Source organism: Fusarium solani, assembly GCF_023522795.1.
Source record: "Fusarium solani strain SB1 chromosome Unknown bctg00000003_1, whole genome shotgun sequence".
NCBI classification, from domain to species: Eukaryota; Fungi; Ascomycota; class Sordariomycetes; order Hypocreales; family Nectriaceae; genus Fusarium; species Fusarium solani.
This window is the reverse complement of record NW_027072154.1, coordinates 1,900,894-1,921,010: the sequence shown is the minus strand read 5'-3', so window position 1 is coordinate 1,921,010 and position 20,117 is coordinate 1,900,894. Positions and strand designations below refer to the sequence as shown.

Here is a 20,117-nt window from a genome sequence, read left to right as displayed (position 1 = left end):
GCGGCTGCTCTGGTCCTGAGTCAATCGAGATATGATGTCCAAACTGGAAGGATCTACGCCTCGGGTTGTTACACTGAGCGCGAGGCTGGTTTTGGACAAGGTCTCTATCAATCTCTCGTCAGCCTTGACCATGGTCTGGCCACTGCTTTTAAGGTTGGTTCTGGATGTGCCGCTTGATATGGGATGGGATGGGATGGGATGGGTGAGTGACGGGAGAGGACGGGCCGAGACCACGAGGCAAGGACATGACGCCAAACCTATTGCGACTGTTGGCATGTGCTGCTTATCCGTTGATAGAAGAGCCTCATTGTCATTGTGCCTGGAGCTGGTCACCAGTGGCGATGACTCTGATGATGAAGATCCAAGCAAAGTTGCTAGACCAAAACATCAAAAGGATTAGTTACCAAGCTCCCCTTAAGCATAATAATTAACTAAAGATATATCATAATAAAGGTAAGGCTTTAGACCTTCTTTGACTATTCTTATTATACTCTATCTATTATCTTTAGGGGAGAAAAAGCTAGAGAGTTTATCTGAGCGTCTGTCTTTTTCCTCGACCTGGGTGACCAGGTCATGACACGAAGTGGTGCTGGTCACGAGCCTCGGTTAGTTAGTTTGGAGCCAGAGTTTGGGTGATCTGGACCAGTTTCTTTCTCATCCGGATCGGTTTGACATTGGAGGATCGGCAGCGTTCAAGATAAACTTTGGGCGGTTGAAAGATGGCCTTGGCTTGTCGTGGTCGTCGTCCGAAGTTGGATGTTTGGCCGAAGCACGGCCAATCGACTCGCTGGCTCATGCACAGAGGGTTTAGAGCTGGATGATTGGTCAAGATAGAAATGACCGAGTTTCTACTCTACGGACACTGGACTGCCCTCGATCTCGGGCGAGCAGGCCAGTCGCTTCTGCTGAAGGGCTGTTTGATGCAGTATATCGGCAATTGAAGGAATTATAACACGATGCTAGCTTGTGAGCACTAATGAGATTCCTTGGATCAAGGCAGGCTATTACTGATAACTCACTGACATGGATGTATACATAACTAGAAGCCATATCGCGAACTATGAGCGGTATTACATACACTAATGTTTGAAGGCTCGTTGACTTGCACTCAGGGCCTCAAGTTACAGCCCGTCGGGTTGGATTTCTTGTTGCATGGCATTGAGATATGTAGTCGGCGTGGGAGCAATCAATCAATCAGCCACTCCTGGACTGGTTACGTGATGGTGACGCCTCTCTTTGCTGTCTCTGCTGCTGTTCACGACCACGACGACAAAAGGCGTTGCGCTGCGTTGCGTTGCGTTGCGTCTTTTGGCGCGTGACCATGGATGCGGTAAGTTCTTGGGAACAAGTCTAAGGCTACCTAAGGTAGGCGATGCAATGCAAGACACGTCGGCTTACATGCGATGCAACCACGGCGAGTCGAGCGACAATGGAGCAGTCTAGGCTAGCACAGCACAGCAGAGCAGGGCGCAAGTGTCGAATACTTGCTTGTTTGTTTATTCTGCATGTGAGAAGTAAGGCGGGATGGGATGTGTACAATTGGTGCCGGGGAGACGGCGATTGATATTGGCATGAAAATGATGGATGAAATGCTGCTGGGATCCGTCAGACAATTACCCAAAGAGTCTCCAGTGGAGGCCAAGGGCAGGATTTGATTTGCTAGGCTCAAGGCTCAACTCCAATGGATGGAAGCTGATCCGCCTTGAATTTGTTGCCAGGGATGAAATGAATTGCCATTGTATGCAATTTCTGGTGGGCAATTTCCAGTGGAGGCCACATCAGAAGCTACGTTATCAAGACGCGGCGCGCACCATTTATCCATCCCACCAAAGCCACACCCGACTAAACTACCTAGGTACAGGTACAGGGGCCCCTCCTCTCTCCCGTCCCGTCTCCCCTCGAAGAAAGACGTCAATGATGCAAACTTTTTGAGTGTCTCGGCCTTGACCTTTTCATCCTTTGTCTCTTTAACCTTTTCATCCTGCTGTCTGATGAACCCTCGCCCATCGACCGCTCAAAATAAACAACATCGACGTCTGTACGACTTGACCCTGTCGCGCGACTCGCCTGCTGGACTTGCTCCGTCTTCGATTGTTCCAAGGGAGACACTGACCGCCTCATCGAGCGCATCGACAGCTTCAACATCGCAGCGACGACACGGAGCCCAGATTGGAACGCCGATATCGAAACTATACTACGAGCTGTTGATGATTCGGGCGTCTTGACGTCCAATCCAGCTCCCTCGCTCCCCTGTCATCTTCAATACATTCATCATCCGCGCAAACCACCCCTTTATCACGCCAACGAACAACTCCACCGTCGTCGACCGCGCCCCGTCTTCGCCCAGCACGGCGGCACGTCTGCTAGGCGCATATAGATAGATACATGGACGACCTGTAGCGCCACCCAAGGCCGGAATATACCTACCACGCACCCAAACTAAGCTACCATGAGCTCCGACGAGTCCCAGCCCCAGTCCCCGTCCCCCGCCAGCGGCCTCGGGGCCCCCGATTCCAATGACGACCTCAAGCCCGTCCTGTCGCCCATCATCCCCTCGTCGCCCGCGTCGCCCGCAAAGCCCGACTTTGTCCCGCTCGTCACCGTTGTAGGATTCCACCACGCCAGGGGCCCCGAGGTGGAGGCATGGTTCGGCGCCGATGAGGGGAGTGATCCAGCTGTCGACTATAACTGGACGCTGCTGCCGTTCATGGCCCTGAGCGATGGTGCGCACGCGTGAGTCGCTATCGTCTTGTTGAGGAGGAGATGAGGGTTGCTGAGACGTCACAGATCCGAGGAGGACTTTTCATACTTTACACTGCTTCGCCCAGAGACGGACGAGAAGCCCGCCACGTCACTATTCGGCATCTCGTGCACCCGCCAGCTCGACTCGTCCCAGCTCATCAACCGTCCCGCCGACGTGACTCGGTCCACGGTGCAAAAGGCCGTCGTGGTCATCGCCGATAGCCCCCAGTTCTTTGGCATGCTCCGCGAGCGCCTGAGCATCGTCACCCAGGCCTGGTTCGCCCAGCGCGAGTTCACCGACGTCGAGATTCTCCGCCGCTTCCAGGAGAGCCTGGCCGACGAGAAGGCGAGGGGCCTGCTGAACGACCACGTCGACCGGGACCAGTACCTGGGCATGAGTCTCCGGGAGCTGATCCACGAGTTCAAGTGGCAAACACTAGTTCTGCTCAAGTGCTGTCTCCTCCAGCCCAAGGTGCGACTGCCCCTGTTTGAGTCGCCCGATACATGCAAAACTGACGATAGTCTAGATGCTCTTCTTTGGCTCGAAGTGTGATCGGTTGTGCATGATGCAATTTTCTCTTTTGTCCTTGATACCCGGCCTCATCCGCAACCTCCAGGACAGCGCAGACCCAGAACTAAACAGTTACGAGAAGAGCCTCACCAAGCCCACGAGCTTGCGCACTAGTGATCGCAACTCTCTCCTGTGCTACATGGGTCTCCCCCTACAAATCTTTGGCAAGGTCCGCACTTGGGAACCAGCTTGATTCGTGAGAAAAGACTGTCTAACGTTCGTGACTAGGGGAGCTTATTCGGCCCTTATACGCCTCTGCAACAACTCGACATCCTTGCAGACTTTGGCACCAAGTCCTATATCGTCGGGAGCACCAACTCGCTCCTCCTTCAGCAAAAGGATCGCTACAGCGACATTCTCATCAATCTGGATGAGGACTCAGTCACCATCAACTCACAATCCCTTAGGAGCGCCCTGACTCTCACAGCCGCCGACAGGAGGTGGATAGACTATCTGACTCACGAGATTAATGAGACGTGGGATGAGGCCAACCCTAGCAGGCCCAAGACTATGAAGTACGTGGGCAGTGAGGAGTTCATCCGACTTCAGTTTGAAGAGTACATCCTCGCCCTCATCTCATCGGTCAAGTACCACAACTACCTCGCTGCCAACCCCAACAACCCACGCGCCATCCTCCCAGAGGTTGAGGGAGATCCCATCTTGGATTTTGGCCACGACTGGGTAGAGGCCTGGAAGCGCACTGAGAACTACCGCATGTGGAACGCAAACACCGATTCTCACCTCTTTGACATTGTTGACCCCCGTCATCCTTGCGCTGGAGGGCTCAACATTGAGGATGTTCAGCGTCGCATCGCAGAGCAGGTCAAGGAGCTGCACCTCGATGAGCGCTTTGCTCAGGGCCGCGAGGTCCTTGGCCGCAACTTTGCCGCCGGTCGTGAAAAGGCTTCATTTGTCCTCAACAAGCTGTACTCGGACATGGAGGCCCTTCGTGAGGCCCAGCGTCGTCGCGCAGAGGAGGCCCGCACAGCATCACCCCCGGCGGATAGCACACCTTCTGCACCCCCTGCTGGATACGACGTGTCAAAAGCCCAGCAGTCGGTTCAGTCGGCTGGCGCCAGGGCAGGCGCCTACATCGGCAGCTGGGCGGCCTGGGCTGGTGAGAAGCGCCGGACCAGCGGCTGGGGCGCTGGCTGGGGACGCAAGACGACCCCCAAGCCCACCGACTCGTCGAGGTCGGGCAGCCCCATCGAGAAGGACTATCAGATGATAAGCGCCCCCGTTTCGCGAGGGGGTAGCTCGGATGATGCTACGGGGCGACCGGGTACAGGTGCGAGCTTTAGCGAGAGCATCCTCTCCGGGGTGAGCGACTCGCCTGGCCGGCCAGGCACAGCAGCAGTGTCCAAGCCTCTACCGGGCCCGCCAGTGCCGGACAAGGATGAGGACGGCTTCCAGACGGAGGGTGTCAGGGGCTCGAGGGACAAGACGTCCGATGTGAAGCCCCTTCCAGGCGAGAATGGGATTACGACCAAGGATTGACTGCAGCATGTTTGAACAAGATGAAGAAAAAGAGGATGAGCCAATTGTAAAAGGGCAATGTCATGATATAGCTAGATAGGATAGGTCAGCCGTGTTAGTTAGCGCACTATATATTGGACGAACTGGGGGGCGTAATTCATCCGAGTCAATTCACACACAACATCAATCTCACGAGACGCCTCGAGAACCCATCTTTGGAAAGAGTCTACTCTTGAAACATGCCCTGTTCTTTTTCCTGCCTGTATCATTGGCAAGTCATCCATTCGTCCGTCCTTTTTTTTTACTTGCAACATGCCGCACACTCCCAGATCACCAAAAACCAACCCCTTTCCTTCCAACCGAGTTTAACCCCCCAGTAGTCATCATGAAAAAACTCAAAACGATAAAGAACAAAGTGCTGCAGAGCAAACATCCATCCATAGATAGATAGATGGACGAGTCAAAGGGAAAAGGCTATATCCCATTGTTTGTTTGCGCGTGCATATCTCATGCCGACTATCTAGTTGTTTAACCCGTCCTCATCACCGCTGCCCATCATGACCATTGCCAGCCGCTCAAGGAAACAAGAAAAAGAGATAAAAATGAGAAGTAAGTAGTCCTTCATGACCACCGATATACCCGGGCACTCATGCCTTCAGGGAGTAATACTAAGATGAGCGTGAAAAAGGACGTGATATGGGCGAGTCGAGTGGGTCTAATGCCTTGGCCACGGCGCCATCTTGTTCGTCGACGAGACCTTAAGCAAGGTATCCAAGCTCGTCGTCGTCCAGGCGCTCCAGATACTCCTTGTCGAGGAGAATCTCGATGCACTTTTTGATGTCGCTGACCTTGGGCACGAAGCGAGATCGGATCTGGTTGATGGTCTCGCTGACAAGCTGGGTGTGCTTCATCTTCTTTCGTGCCTTCATGATTCGAACAATGGCCGACTGTGAATACGTTAGCACAAGCCTGTTGCAAGAGAAAAGGGGGACAGAAAAGATACATACCTGGAGAACAAGCTTCCGGTCTTCCTCAATCGTCTTGTTGGTCTCGGCTTCCTCTTGCTTAGCCTCCTTGATTCCACCCAAGTTCAGGTTTACTCGGATCTTCTTGCTCTTGAAGTCGTAGTTAAGACGGAACGTCTTGCCCGGCTTCGGCTTCTCGCCAGTAGGGCCAGACATGATGAGCACCTTGGCCTTGAGGATAACAGCAAGTGCCTGGTCCAACACCTCGCTGCTGAGTTGGGTTGCGCTGAGCATGTCCTCATAGCTGTAGTTATCCTTCTCGTTGAAGAGAAGGAGAATGGCCATCTGGTAAATCGACACCTGGAACGTGTAGGGGGTCTTACTGGCCTTGCAGTAGCCAGCCTTGATCTCGCCCTTGCAGAGGTGCCACAACCACGTGAGCTTGCGACCGTCGTGCTTGTGCTTGTAGAAGCGAATGAATCGCTCGATCTCAGCTGCAATCTCAGGAGGTGGTGTAAAGTCGGTGCTTGGGGCAGTCAACGGCCAGAAACCCGTTCCTAGGATGGAGAAGGCCGAATCAACCGACTTGGTGTACTCAACCCCCTCGAGGTGATCTCTAAACTCCTTGTTCAAGTCCTTGGAAATCTGCATGTCCTGGAACATGCGCTGGAGCTTGTTGGTGTACTCGAAGCCACAGGCCTCCTTGAGCTTGCTGATCATGCTCGTCTCAGCGTCGTCCGAAGACGAGTTGCTGTGCACGAGACGACGAGCAAGCATTCGGGAGTAGAACTTTTGGAAGACGTCCTTGTCTTCAATGTATTTGAACACGGTCATGATCTGACCCAAGGTACGCTCCAACTCAGCCTCCTCAATACTAGTGCTGCTCTTTCGAAGTAGCACATCCGTGTACTTGGCGAGCAGTTCAGGTGACTTGTTAGAGCCGGCCTTGCAAACTTCGTTCCTGTTCACAAACTCCCTGCAGGCATTGTCAAGGGAGCGTGTGAACTCTGGCTCATCGGTGAAGGCCCTCTTGACCAACCCTTGGTACTGTGTGTGGATCTCCAGCAGAGCATCGACGTAGACCTTGGGTTCCAGCTTGTCGCCCTCCGAAGACTGAATCTTTTGCACAGCCGCCAGGCCAGCTTTCCTCACGTGCGTCTCGAACTTAGAGCGCAGTGGGTCCAGGCCGTCGGGGATTCGGGAGAGTAGTCCATACATTCTCGCCATATCCTCCTCCCGGTCGTTATCCAGGAGGACTTGGAATTCGTCGCGGAGCAGGGTCGAGTGGTCGGCAATCAGAGCTTGATTGCAAGTCTTCTTCAGAGGAATTGCTATGTCCTGATGCAGGTACATACGCACACGCTCCTCTTCTTCGTCCAGGCGAGTCTCTGCCTTCTTCATGTACTCCACAATGCTGTTTTCTGACACAAACTGCTTCGACTCGGCCAGGTAGAATTCCTTGGTTGCGTTGAGGAAGGGACGCTCGAAGTGGAAGCGGTAGACATCGAGTGTCGACTTGGAGGGGTCGGCCTCGTCCAGTCCCAGAGACACGAAGGAATCCACAACCTGCTTGATCTGGCCGTGTTCAATGGTCTCGCCGTTTCGTTGCTTCTCAACGAGCTTCAGGACTGCATCCATAACCTTGGAACTAACTTGTTCGAACAGCACCCTTCTCCATTGTACCAAGTGTAGTGTGTAGACATCGTAGATGTTCTTCTTGCCCTCATCGATCTCTCTCTTGACCCAGTGGCGGTTCAGATAGCGGAAAAGATGATGGATATACTTGGCGGCAACGGTGTAGCGGCCCCATTCCTTGATGTAGAATGTGAGAAGTGCCTCGTCGGTGTGCGCTTTGCTCTGGTTCACGAGACCCTCGAGGTGCTGTTTCAGATAATCGATCAGTTTGTTATACAATTCCTCACCAAGCAGATGAGCTAGCGAGCTGTCAGCATTTCGGTCCCAGTGAGTTTACGCGCGTAGGCTTATCACCTCCTCGGTGGTTAGATTGCATGGCGGGACCATTCATACCAACCGCCTTTTGTGATGTGCAGAAGTTGTGGACGGCACTACGTAACGTTAGCATAGTCCTCGTGGAAGCTATCGCGGAGCGTGACGCACGTATAGACACCCATATACATTTGCATATCGATACCTTGCTCGAGATCGTTCATGACGCGAGAAATGCCTGCCTGGAGGTAGGTCCATCTATCAAGGTCAGCTTCCAGACTCCAGGTGCGCACGATCGGGCAACTCACGTCGCCCCAATGTCTTCCCTGTTAGGTATGGGGGGCATCTGAGTCGGGGCAGCCATCTTTGCAGCCATCATGCGCTGACGGGCAGATGGGGATGGCGGCTTAACGGAGGTGTTGTCGGAGGCGGGGTCAGAATCGAGGGGTCCGACGCGATGTCGTCAGAGTCGCGCTGGGGTCGAGATGCTTCACGGAGCAAGTCTCAGAGCTGTGCCCGAGGCGCAAAGACCAAGGGTGGGTGGCGAGGGCGGTGCAAACGCTCGTGGGCTTGTCGACCAGTTCGTCAAGGCTGGGTCGAGCTACTCGGACGACACTAAGAGTGAGGTCGAGAACGGGCGCCTTGGGATGAATGGAGGGAGGGAGGGTTATGTCGGGGGGGGTTTGCTCGACAACAGAACTAGAAATAGGCGGACGACTGAGATCTCAGACCGGTTGAGTCATAAAAGAAAAGAAAAAGGTCAGAATGATGCCGAAAGTTAGTGTCGAGAAATGGAGGTAAAGTAGCCAAGGCAGGTAGACGGTGGAAGAGATCAGGCAGTCAGACCGCAGCTGGTGCTGGTCTCATCCATGTGTTGGCTGAGGCAAGGCCAACAGGCAGGCAGAGCGGGACCAGGCCGGCTGAAAATGGACTAGCTGCGGGTTCTGCCGTGGCTTACCGCCCTAGGCTGAGGCTGGGACGGCTCCGATGACAGGGTCCCCTGGAGCTGGCGCCTGGGGGCGGCTGCCTTCAGAACATCAATCTTAGCCGCCTGCGCCACAGGAGCTCATTGTCTCCATCAATTCTGGAGCCATTCATGCCATTCATATCCATCGACAAGAAAGGCGCTTTAATTCCTAGTCTAACAACAAAGGGCAATCTTGCAGACGAGTCCAAGCTTGCACCCTCAAACAGAAGTTCATTTTAATGAGCAGGCAGGTGTGTTACTTTTCAAGACAATGATCCCGAAAGCCTCACTAGGCAGCCAAACGGCAATACAGTAAGCAACTCAACAATAGCTCATGTTAAACAACTAGATCATCACACTTCATAGCATCTATTTGCTTCAACCAGCCCTCTTATTATGAATAGTATTTACAGTTTTCATTCCGTGACGCTAAGAGATATAGTGTAGTATGTAAGATAGTACAATGAACGCTTCGCGCGCCTTTATACGTGCGATAACAGATTCCCAGGAGCCGACACAAAAAACATTCCCTGCAGAAGGGGGTATTCCAAAAACAAAGAATCACTCCCAAGCCTTTCCTAACCATGTGCGCCGTCGTCTTCTCCTCCGCCGAGACGCTCAACCGTCCGAAATATGTTTACCGCAAAGTTCATGGTCCAAGCCATCAACCCTATTAGCATGAACGCTGCCAGAGCCTTGGACAAGTTCCGCACCGCGGTGTCTGTCAAGTTGTGGTAGACAAGGCTCTCGAATGCGAGCGCCGTGCTCGCCGACTTGAAAATGATGAAAAAGAGGTCCAGCAAGATCAACGAGATCTTGGAAACAACAGACCGCAGACCCAAGGGCTTTCCTGTGTACTCGTCCCAAATCATGTAGCCAATGTAGGGGATAGCCACACAGTCCACAGCAACAGCAACAACAGATTGCGTCTCCTCGGCGGTGCCTGAACTATCGACATCTTCGAGTTTGTGAATCCGTGCCGCTATCGCAAGGGCAATAATAGAGGTGACCATGACGGTCAGTCGAAACATTAGTGGAGCAAGAGAATGCCGTGTAGCCAAATACCATAACCGTTTATATGGACCCAATGTCCTCTTCTTCCGCGATATCCGAGCTTCCAAGGCGTTATAAGGCTGCCGTGCCGGGTCGTTAAAGCTCGGTTGAAGACCCCTCATAGCCTCCATGTCGACGACTTTGGACTCCTCGTTGGGCATGCGGCCCCACGCCGACGAGTGCACAAAATCCGTCCATGCTATGCTCGGCTGCGCCGTCATGGCGGGTTTGTAGCCCGCGACAATGACGGGCTCTGCCGACCTGAGGTGGTCCCATTTCCTACCGCGCATCGACGCGCGCCCATAGCGCAGTATGTGAGGAATTTTCCCCCTCGTTCCCTGGCCTTGGCCCACGAGGGGGTCGTCCGGATCTATGAAGCCATCCTTCGATACTCGTCGTTGTGGGTCACTCGGAGATGAGTTGTGCTGAGGTTGAACGGCGCGCAGAGGAGGATGAAGAAGTCGTAGCTGGTCGTCGCTCACGGAACCGTGCTTCTCTTCGTACGAATCGATCCAGGCTATTGTCAAGTTCAGCTTGGGCTCAAAGGTCACGCGGGATGACACGGGTTGGGTTGGTCGTGTGCGCGCGAAAGGGGCGCTTACGTGGAAGGGAGCGAGGAGGACGCAGACGAGGAGTTCGACTGTCGAGAGAGCTGCTCAGAGTGCGGCCAGAATCATGCGTACGGGGCGAGTCGTAGAGTGTGCCAGTTCGCGGGGGAGAGGGGGACGTCATGGCCTTGGGAGGGCTTCGTCTGTTGGGCACGATCGAGAAGTGGTTCAGCCGGATATTAGAGCCGGCGAGGGCGATCGCAGGACGCACTCAGGCCAAAGGGGCATGGCAATCGACTGCTTGGAGCGCGGCAAAGCCGGCGAACGCGATGGGGATTGTTGAAGCGATCGAGAGCACCGAGCCTGAACCTCTCTGTGTCTGTAGCACGGGGGGAGGAAGGGCTTTTTTTGAGTTGCGGAGAAGTCGACGGGACCGTCAACGGTTTGAGCTCAACGACGAGACGGGAGATTCAGCTCCAATAAACCTGCCTGCCTGTGGTCCGCGGGTACCGTTTCTGTGGCGGCGCTTCGATGGGCCCGGGCCCCTAGGACACGCGGGTGGGCGGGCTTCTGTAGTTGGTCTGTGCGGGCCGTCACCCACTGGCGTTCAGCGGGTGAGAAGGCCACAGGCCATTGGGTCAGGGGGCATCTTGGACCTCACGGGGCCTCCACTGCCTAAGCTTAAAGCGCTAAGGTCCATCGTCATTGCCAAGGTCAAGGTAGATGCCGCATCCGTGAAGAGTGCCTCGGCCGGTTTCTATCAGGCGGAATGAGATCATCGATCATATCGACTCAACAATTTTCAAGAATCCATTGTTTGTGCTACGTACCGCGGGGAAGAGTCTACCCGCCATCCATGCTACACCGCATCAGAGAATGCATTTCCAAAAAGTCATTTCTTGACGTGGTCGGTCAGCCTGTCGCCCTACCTACAATGGATGGGCGCAGAGGCATGTGGGCTGCCTCCCTGCTGCGGCTGTAACAGCGACTGACACGACGAACACGGCTTCTAATTATACCGGCACCTACGGAGGAGCGTCTAACGACATCACGCGACTGGTGGTCCTATGGCTCCACAACATCTGCAATGGATTCATCTGTCTCAGCATCCATATCCCTCTATCTGATGCTCACAGCCACATTGCAGTATGTTACACGGTTCCAAGTATGAATCTTTCTTTTCCTTTGAGATTACAGTCCTTTCATGCTGCATCCATCTGAACTCCGCCATTTGATTTACCTGTACTGGAAAGCTGACCAGTTCAGGTACAGAGAATGCAAAAGATGGGGTTGATGCACGGGGCATATTATACACTTTGCTTATTCGACAGGATGGTTTCACAAATACCATCAATATGGCATGGATGTTGATAAGAATTCACTCTACGGACATGTTGCAAAGTTCATTTGTCCATGCATGCCATGTACTTCGTAATAGAAAGGCAATAATCAATAAGATGCAACGTGTATAAGTCTAGGTTTTAAAAGCCAGTACCTGTTCTATTAATGCGTAACAACTCGGTTGTCTTCATATCTAGCCGGATTCTGTTTTAATAATCTGGCAAGAACTCGACTTACGCGTATTAAAAGTCAACGTGGACGAGAAACCGTCCAATAAAAGCTTGGTTAAAATGACCCCATCGAAACATTTCCTCTTGGCACAAACCTGGTTGCACGACTCCACCGTTCCGTGTCTCCGGATTGACAAAGTGACTCAGTCTCAGTGCCATTGTGACACGAATTGCGGACAATTCTAATCAGAATGTACAATATTCTCTCTTTATTATTTCGTTTTCAGTTCATAGACACAGCTAACTATACATTCGGCATGTGATTTACAGCAACGTTGGCCTCTAGGGCCTGAAGAATTGGCCGTATGAGGCCGCAAGGGAATCTCCCGCACGATCATTGTGAACCACTGCTATTCAGAAACTTGCACTCCTCTTTCAAAAATGCATCGGTGACCCTCCAGAGTCTTCTGCAACGTGGCACCCAGCATGGGGTAGTCGAGTTCTCCTCCGAGTGTCGAGAGAATATGGTACGATCGAGCGACGCCGGTCTGAGCGATGAATTGCGGCTTTTCGGGGGTATAGATAGCAATATCCAACGGTCATAGGACGCCTCTATCGTATTCTCGGTCGAAATCGTTCGGGTCGGGTTGGGTCGATAATATGGTCCATCACCGGCCAGCTCTCGTCTCGATCTCGCCCTCGCTCTTGTGGAAACCCAACCACTCGCCAAGCATGCCTCCGGGCTTTGGTACAGGACACTCCCTTCGCACTCGGTCCTCTCCCTGCTGGACGTCCTCGGCCGACATGTCGTTGAACTGGACAATGCCGTCCTCCACCTTGGGGGTGCTGTCCTTCTTCTTCCATCGCATCCGCCGGCCGTTCTCGTCAACCATGATTTCTCCGTCGGCGAATCGGGCCCGTGGTACTGGGCAAGGGAGTAGATGAGGCATCGTGACGACGAGGAAGCATGCGGCGACGGTCGTTGCGAAGAGCGACGACGTCATCCGCGATTTGGGGTGAAGAACGGGTGGCATGATCCCGGATCCAAAGAGTGAGGTTCGGGTGAGGGACTCTAGTGGTCTCAATTGACCGTCAGCGTGGGTTTTTGCGAGCTCCAGATGCCATTGGACTCACAAGGCGACGGTAGCATCGTCCTCCCGACGCGTAGTGACCGGGTCGGCGAGTCGGCGGAGTCGAGGGATTTGTGGTGGTGTCGAGAAATAACGAAGCTGCTCACCCAAGCCTGAGATATCGTGGGGCTCCCATTGGCTACCGGCGCAGAGGGTTCCTGTCGGGTGCGGCACTACATAAATCCGATTTCCTCGACTTTTGCGCCCCGTGTGGCGGGGCACAAGATCCAACCCATTTCGGCTCCACCCTCCCATTCACGGCATCACCCGCCAGCGCGAATCAATCGCGAAGTCCGACCAGGCCAGGGCCATTTCCCCAATTTCCATCTCCAACACACGCGACCGGCTTTTCTTGCTTCCCCGCGCCGTTATTTCGTTATCTTGCGCGAGATCGCCCAACGTTGCTCTCTCTCCACGACATGTTATGAGCATACGTACCGACACGATCCAGCATCTCCCACCGGCGCGCAAATCGCACGCCCACCCACCCTTGCAATCATGAGCGACCTCGACAAGTGAGGCTCACCAAGGCCGTCGCCGATCATGCTTTGGATCCGCTAGCTAACGCCGACCTCAGGGCGATCGCGCAGTTGCGCTCATGCCGACCGATCCCAGAAGCCCAGGTCCGCGAGATCTGCCACAAGGCGCGGGAGCTTCTCATCGAGGAAGGAAACGTCACCACTGTGATGGCGCCGGTAACGGTATGCGCCACCTCCACCCGAGGCTTGTGATGCTCGGAACGATGGCTGATGCCCAGATCCAGATATGCGGTGATATTCATGGCCAATTCCACGACCTGATGGAGCTGTTTAGAGTGGGAGGCGACGTCCCAGATACAAACTACCTCTTCATGGGTAGGCCGAGCACCTCCCTCCGTTCTCGCTCCGAGCCGCATCTCTGACCATGTTTTCTTTGCGCAGGCGACTTTGTCGACCGTGGTTTCTACTCACTAGAGTCATTTCTCCTTCTACTATGTCTCAAGGTCCGATATCCTGACAGAATGACGCTCATCCGCGGCAATCACGAGTCCCGACAGATCACCACCGTGTACGGTTTTTACGACGAATGCATAAGAAAGTATGGCAGCGCAAATGTTTGGCGGTATTGTTGTGATGTATTCGACTACCTTGCTCTTGGCGCGCTGGTGCTAGGCGCGTCAAACACCCTGTCGCCTGGCGAGCCTGTTGACGACGACACCGAAATCGAAGTTTGCGACCAGAATGGCTCTATCATGAGCAGATTCCCGAGGCGCAAGCCTGGAGAGGGCTCACAGGAGCAAGCGCAAAGCCCAGGGGGCACGACGATGGACAAGACAGGTCCTCCAGGCTCAGGCGCCTCGGGCTCTAGCGGCGGCTCTGTTGGAAATTTGGCTGGCGCCGTTCTGTGTGTTCACGGCGGCTTGAGTCCCTTGGTGGACACTGTCGACAAAATTCGCCTAATAGACCGGAAGCAGGAGGTCCCTCATGAGGGTGCCATGTGCGACATCCTTTGGTCAGATCCTGATGAGATTGATGGTTGGGGTCTCTCACCGCGAGGCGCAGGCTTCCTGTTCGGCGCCGACATCGTCAAAGTCTTCAACCACCGCAACGATCTCAGTCTCATCGCCCGCGCCCATCAGCTCGTCATGGAAGGTTTTAAAGAGATGTTTGACGCAAGTATCGTCACCGTCTGGTCGGCCCCCAATTACTGCTATCGGTGCGGAAACGTCGCTGCCGTTCTAGAGCTGACCGAGGACAATTCTGGCATGGGACTGTTTGCCCGCAGCAACGGCGATGTCGGCCGCAGCGATGGCGGTGTCATGGTCGAGGGCAGCTTACCGCCCAGGGAAGGCCCTGCAAGGCGCTACCGTGTCTTTCAGGCCGCGCCGCAGGATTCTAGGGGCATGCCGGCCAAGAAGCCAGTGGCAGACTACTTCCTTTGATTCCATCCAATGTCAGATATCCAATCTCTTCTTTGTTACAACCTTTCGATGGATGCCTTGTTCTACTCTACTGTACTTTCTTCTTTCAGACGCATGGCGGGCTTTGTATCACGGATTACTACGTTAGTTACCAGGTCTTGGGTCACGGATGGGAACGGAGTTTCGTGAAATGCAAGATTTTGTTATCTTTTTACTACCTGAGTAAAATGGGGGGTATCGTTGTACGCCATCCAAATGCTCATCAATGCGATCCATCCATGCAGTCTCTCTCCTCTCTCCCTCTCTCTGCCTAACCAGGTGTGCCCAACTCACACCGGCTTGTCTCATACTTCAAATACGCCCGGGTGTCTCTGCTTCGGTGAGGCCCTAGATCGCGCCCGAAACAGCGTCAATCCCATGATATCATCGCCCAACTTATCAAAGCTCTCAATCGGCCCCCACCTCCCAGAATCAGGGTGACGGTATACAAACTCCCGGAAACGCGCTGCCATCTTGGGCTGCTTGTCCCGGCCCTGACGGGTCAAGAGGTCGGGCAGTTTGGCAAGCTGGCCATACAACTTGGCTCGCGTCTCCGCCCTAGGTTGTCCAGAGATGGCGTCGCAAAGGTTAGATATGGTGGTGAGGACGTCGACTGCCTTCTCGACGTCGGTAATGCTAAACTCAGCATCGGCAGGTAGCATCATAGATGGAAATGTGAAGGGGGCCATCCTTGAGAGCTTGCAGGCAAGCAAGTCTCCTGCGTCATCCTCGACCGTGCTAGAGGTTTTCGTGCTTGTATTCCGCACCGAATCAGAGGCAGCCTGGGAGTGCATCTGACTCTTGTGGCCCGTCCGGTCTTTCGCACCCTGCTTGGGTTCCAACATGCTGCCTTCCCTCCTAGTTGTGGCAGAGTGTTCTCCAGCATCTTGTCTGGGCTGCAGCTTTCGACGACTGTCAGTCTTGTGCCCCTTAGTTACCAGCGAAAGCGCCTCACCTCCCACCTTAAATATCTGCCTCCGCACGCGTCGAAGCGACGGTCTGGGATTTAGCAATTTGCTGGATCCAGCTGGTCCCAACTACACCCACTCCATCTAGTTTCCATCCACTTCATGCGATGTGAGACTACTCACACTGTCTCTCTCTTCGAACCCTTGCCTCCCCCTCCAGAGAAGCGCCAAACACGTCAAACAAGGGCTCACTTCTTCTCCTGCGGCGCCACTTCGGGTGCAGTCGAGATCGATCCTGTCTGGGCGGAGTTTTTGGTCTCGGGGAAGTTGGTGTCGACGGCGGAGTGGCAAGCAAGAGCTTGACCTGCGGAAGACCACTGGCTGGCGCAGTCAAGGGTATGCTGCGTCTGCGCTTGACTATTCCTCTCTCGTCGAACGGTTGTCCTTCGGTCGTGGGAGGGAGATTCGAGGTTTCTGGAGGAGATTTGCGCTTGGTAGGGTTGTGGGCGTTACATACTCGTAGGGGCTGTTGGATGCTGTTCGGTGTACTTTCACTGAGAAGTATGGGTGCTTGTTCATGCCTCCACTCAGGGGCAGGTGAATTCGATGTGGCCTTTCGGAGGTTTCCAATCCTCGTTGATCCCTCTCGTCCGTTGCTAAATTGAGGCATCTTTCTAGCTGTAGTTGTAGATTGCGATAAGCGATAGTTGAAATAGCAAACACTTGAAGTTTGCAGTTCTCGTATCCATCTCGCGAATCTCTTGAACAAATACTCAGCAAAGGCAAACCAGAACTGACATCCCTTTGTTGCCAGTTCTTGCATCGTCAAAGTCCGGTCCTGAACAGTACACAAGTGGCCTGGTGCAAGTTCTTTGAACTTTGTATCCACCGGAACAAGGGATTCGATCCCTTTCATCTCTGATCTTGTCGTTTTGCTCTCCGGGACATTGCGCAACAAAGCATTTGTACTTTGTCCTTCATGTCAGCTGATGAAACATGGCTAGGTTGGTCAGTTACGCTTGAAGACTCTCCCTGGACCAGTTGTTCGTCGTTCCCATGGAGTATTGTCGCCGGAATTCGGGGAGCCTGGATGCCAATAAAGCCGGTTTTAGGTCGAGCGTGAATCAGCCAAAACCTCCTCTGTCTCGTAGTTCGTCCGTGGTGCCTTTCTCCTAGAACCGTCGATACCAGCCGGAGGTGTCATCGAGACGAGGTCCCGCATCGATCGAGCTGTTCTACAGAGATTAGCATAACTCCCCTCCCACCTCGGGCAGGCTGCCCGAGGTGGGAGGAGTTGCTAGCCGCCCTTGATATGGACCTCAAGCAAGTTTCGAGCCGTAGGTTTCTAGGCCAGACTCAAGCTCCTTGAAGGTCCCTAGTTCAGTCAACACGGTCCTGAAGGCCCAGGGTCTGGTCCAACGGGGCTGTGAAATGGGTTCATGGGGATACTGTAGCCCAAAGTTGATGAGGCATCCCCAGGCATAGGGGCCACAGAATAACTGTGCCGCCTCGGATCCTCTAACAAGGGTCCAGGTGCAGCCACCGGGTGGTAGGTTTCAGTGCGCGGTACTTGAGTGCCAGGAAACACCTGCGCGGCGTATTGCTGTGGGTGCATCTGGGACGATATCGATTGCCGTCCTATTGGGGTGGGGACGTTGGAAGGGAGAGGCCGGCCGTATGCTGGGCCGGGTTGGATAGCTTGCCCTGGCTCCCACAGGGAGGAGCTGCTCGTCGAGACGCTAGCAATGGAGGTTTCGCGACTCTCTTGCGGCGGCACAACATAGGAGACACCGGGATCGAGAGGAGCAGGTCTCCTGGGCGCTATAACGTGCTGGAGAGACTGAACAGCGTCGCTAGGGTTGCTCGAGGGGAAGTGGGGGATTGGCGTCGGGTCGGTCTGGGCTGCCGCGCCGCCGGTGTGCAAGTAACTAGATATGTAATCATCGGTGATGCCGTGTCGGTTGAGGAGACCACGAAGCTGACGGTTCTCCTCAGCCACCCTCCTGGCGGCCTGCTGGACTTCAGAGGACGCCTCGACGCCCTGGAGCTCGTAGACTCGAAGTCGTTGCTCGAGCTCCTGGAGATACTCTCTTCTGCGAGCCCGCGACCTCCTTTGGTTGTCTCTTATCCGGGCAAGATTGGCCTTTTGCTATGGAGAGGAAAATGCTAAGATTAGGAACAAGGGTCGAGGGGAAAGGTTGAGGTTTGGGCTAGGGCGGGCCACATACTGCCGGCGTTGACATTTAGCCGTCTTGTGACTTGACAGAACAAGTAATAGAAGTTTCGCGACGAATGGAGGGCATCTAGGTCAGGTTGCGATTCTCGGAGCAATGGCTTGGGGAGCGCAAAGGTGGTGGTGGCCGGCCAACCCTGAGCAGGGTCGATGAAGCTGGAGCTGAGCTGGAGCTGGAGCTGGATGATGAAGCTGGAGCGAGTTCAGACAAAAAGCAGACAGGCCCGGCAGATGACGCCTTTCCTTTTATCGAAAGGGGGAATGGGGCGCGAGGAGTGACATATAAGTTGCCGGGATTTTTACAACGAGCCAAAACGATAAGCTCACGAAGCTGGGAGGGAGGAGGGCCGCCACAACAATCGAAGGCAGCCACAGCGAGCGACAACCACTTTTGAAGATGGCAAAGGAGCCGCCGGGGTCTATAAGTATCGAATACTTCTGCAGGAATCCAGGGCCCGTCCTAGCCCGGAGAACCCCATCGAACGGACGGGGCAGCCCTATTGGGACCACCACAACCGACGAGTCGGCGGGGATGCGAGACCATCGGTGCAAGTGGCAGCCCGTTGCGTCCAAAGGCCTGCAGGGCTACACTAAGAGCAGATTCGCGGGCTAGACAGCATACGGCGCCGTACAGTAGAACCCTGGCGCATGCTGCAAAGAAAACGGCGTAGCTAGCTGTTGAAGCAGCGCAGCAACGCTGCGTTGCGCTGCCCAGGTCTAGAGGCCGAAGGCCCAGCACGACGGCCACCCAGCGCCACCAACTCATGGCGCCCGTCATGGACGAAATCGAGGCAAGCCACTCTCGGCACGAGTGCCGCAACTGTTGCCAGCTTAGCTTGTCCAATATCTCCTTGCCTTTGAAGGAGGCGAACGAAGTTGCGTTGCGATTGCGTGGTAAGGGCGTGGATGCAAGCCAGGGGGGTGGCAGAGGTGTCTGGATAGAGACAGGATGGATGTCAGGGTTGGTACTGTACAGCAAGGCTGATGGTTGGATTAGTAGACGTGTGTGTGCGAGTGTATGGAAAGCTATGAAACCACGTCTTTTTCGAGACCCGGAGCAGCTGTGCCCAGCCAAGCTGTATGTACTGTACTGTAACCGACAACTCGAGCTGGAAAACTGCTTCGTGTTGCCAGCCAGCGAGAAGGCCTGGCATAATTGGGCACAACGTGGCTGGGTAGTTTTTTGAGTTTACGCGAAGCGGAGTTGGAGCTGAAATGACGGAGGCCCGGTGCCAGGGAGCGACGAGGCCCGGTGCAGGTCCTGCACTGCAAGCCGGCGGTGCTAATAATGATTCAACGGGCCTCGGCGTGTGGTCGGACAGAGCCCACCGGCGGCGACGACATTATTCGCTTCCTCCCAGTCGGCACCCTCTGGCGGGGATATGCACCGCACAGAGGGTTTCGCACCTCACACCCTCTCTCTTGGACCTCGCTGCAGAACCAGACGGGCTGGCGTGAGCCGTTTCGCCCCTTGTGGCGGTAGAGGTGGTGGTGTAAGTCAGGCAGGGTGTGCTATGGCGAAGATCATAGCTGAGCCACGCTCTCATAACCGCGAATCCTTGAGGTCGGGTCATTGGGAGACTTCAAGGTTTGAAAGTCTGAAGCCCTCCCAAACACACCGAGCTGCAAGACTCTTGTCGCCGCTCCTTGAATCGCGTGGCGGGCACAACGCAACAGCGGGCAGGGCCAGAGGAAGCAACTTGGACGAGTTGAGTGGACTGCCGCAGCAGCGTCTTCCCTGGCTCGACGGCAAACGCCTCTCGTCATTCGGCCATAGCGGCCGGCATCTTGGAGAGAGATTTGGTCTCAAGACAGGCATCCCTTTAGCTGCGAGCTAGGACCCTGGTGACACCATTCCCCACGCTACCGGACAAAGGCTAAGCTTTGCTAGGGTGCCTTGCCGGACGCCGTCTGTTTCTTTTGGGGAATATGTCGATGGACTTTTTTGAGGGAAATCAAGACCAGAGGCCGGTGATGCCGCTAACGAATGCACGGCCGCCCGCAGCCAGGGGAACGAATATGAAATCCGACGACAAGAGCTCTGGCGCCCGGTAATTCGGTTTGGTGATGGCCCAAGACCGCAGCCCGATGCTGCGTTATGCAGAGCTGGATCTGATTGATCAACTC

At 54.6% G+C, this 20,117-nt stretch overlaps 7 protein-coding genes across 7 annotated transcripts; 2 read left to right on the top strand and 5 right to left on the bottom strand.

Moving 5' to 3' along the window:
* Nucleotides 1–2,449: 2,449 nt before the first annotated feature.
* On the top strand, nt 2,450–4,810 carry MRS44_006171 (uncharacterized protein; the record flags this gene model as incomplete). The annotated part of the gene is made up of 4 exons (XM_046268668.2): nt 2,450–2,733; nt 2,788–3,214; nt 3,270–3,482; nt 3,542–4,810. 4 exons carry the CDS (start codon nt 2,450–2,452, stop codon nt 4,808–4,810), a joined length of 2,193 nt encoding a protein of 730 aa, XP_046140249.1.
* A 737-nt stretch (nt 4,811–5,547) lies between these two features.
* Nucleotides 5,548–8,065, bottom strand: MRS44_006170 (uncharacterized protein; the record flags this gene model as incomplete). The annotated part of the gene is made up of 5 exons (XM_065621668.1): nt 5,548–5,736; nt 5,797–7,635; nt 7,727–7,820; nt 7,873–7,959; nt 8,010–8,065. 5 exons carry the CDS (start codon nt 8,063–8,065, stop codon nt 5,548–5,550), a joined length of 2,265 nt encoding a protein of 754 aa, XP_065477740.1.
* Nucleotides 8,066–9,246: 1,181 nt separating this feature from the next.
* On the bottom strand, nt 9,247–10,453 carry MRS44_006169 (uncharacterized protein; the record flags this gene model as incomplete). The annotated part of the gene is made up of 2 exons (XM_046280551.2): nt 9,247–10,238; nt 10,324–10,453. The coding sequence occupies 2 exons, from the start codon at nt 10,451–10,453 to the stop codon at nt 9,247–9,249; spliced, it is 1,122 nt and encodes a 373-aa protein (XP_046140251.1).
* Nucleotides 10,454–12,448: 1,995 nt separating this feature from the next.
* Nucleotides 12,449–13,364, bottom strand: MRS44_006168 (uncharacterized protein; the record flags this gene model as incomplete). Its single annotated transcript, XM_065621667.1, has 3 exons — nt 12,449–12,860; nt 12,915–13,068; nt 13,349–13,364. 3 exons carry the CDS (start codon nt 13,362–13,364, stop codon nt 12,449–12,451), a joined length of 582 nt encoding a protein of 193 aa, XP_065477739.1.
* A 44-nt stretch (nt 13,365–13,408) lies between these two features.
* MRS44_006167 (uncharacterized protein) lies at nt 13,409–14,831 on the top strand (the record flags this gene model as incomplete). The annotated part of the gene is made up of 4 exons (XM_065621666.1): nt 13,409–13,425; nt 13,488–13,611; nt 13,674–13,764; nt 13,831–14,831. 4 exons carry the CDS (start codon nt 13,409–13,411, stop codon nt 14,829–14,831), a joined length of 1,233 nt encoding a protein of 410 aa, XP_065477738.1.
* Nucleotides 14,832–15,154: 323 nt separating this feature from the next.
* On the bottom strand, nt 15,155–16,336 carry MRS44_006166 (uncharacterized protein; the record flags this gene model as incomplete). Its single annotated transcript, XM_065621665.1, has 3 exons — nt 15,155–15,848; nt 16,010–16,231; nt 16,275–16,336. 3 exons carry the CDS (start codon nt 16,334–16,336, stop codon nt 15,155–15,157), a joined length of 978 nt encoding a protein of 325 aa, XP_065477737.1.
* Nucleotides 16,337–17,141: 805 nt separating this feature from the next.
* MRS44_006165 (uncharacterized protein) lies at nt 17,142–19,564 on the bottom strand (the record flags this gene model as incomplete). The annotated part of the gene is made up of 4 exons (XM_065621664.1): nt 17,142–17,878; nt 17,986–18,182; nt 18,479–18,958; nt 19,398–19,564. 4 exons carry the CDS (start codon nt 19,562–19,564, stop codon nt 17,142–17,144), a joined length of 1,581 nt encoding a protein of 526 aa, XP_065477736.1.
* Nucleotides 19,565–20,117: the final 553 nt, after the last annotated feature.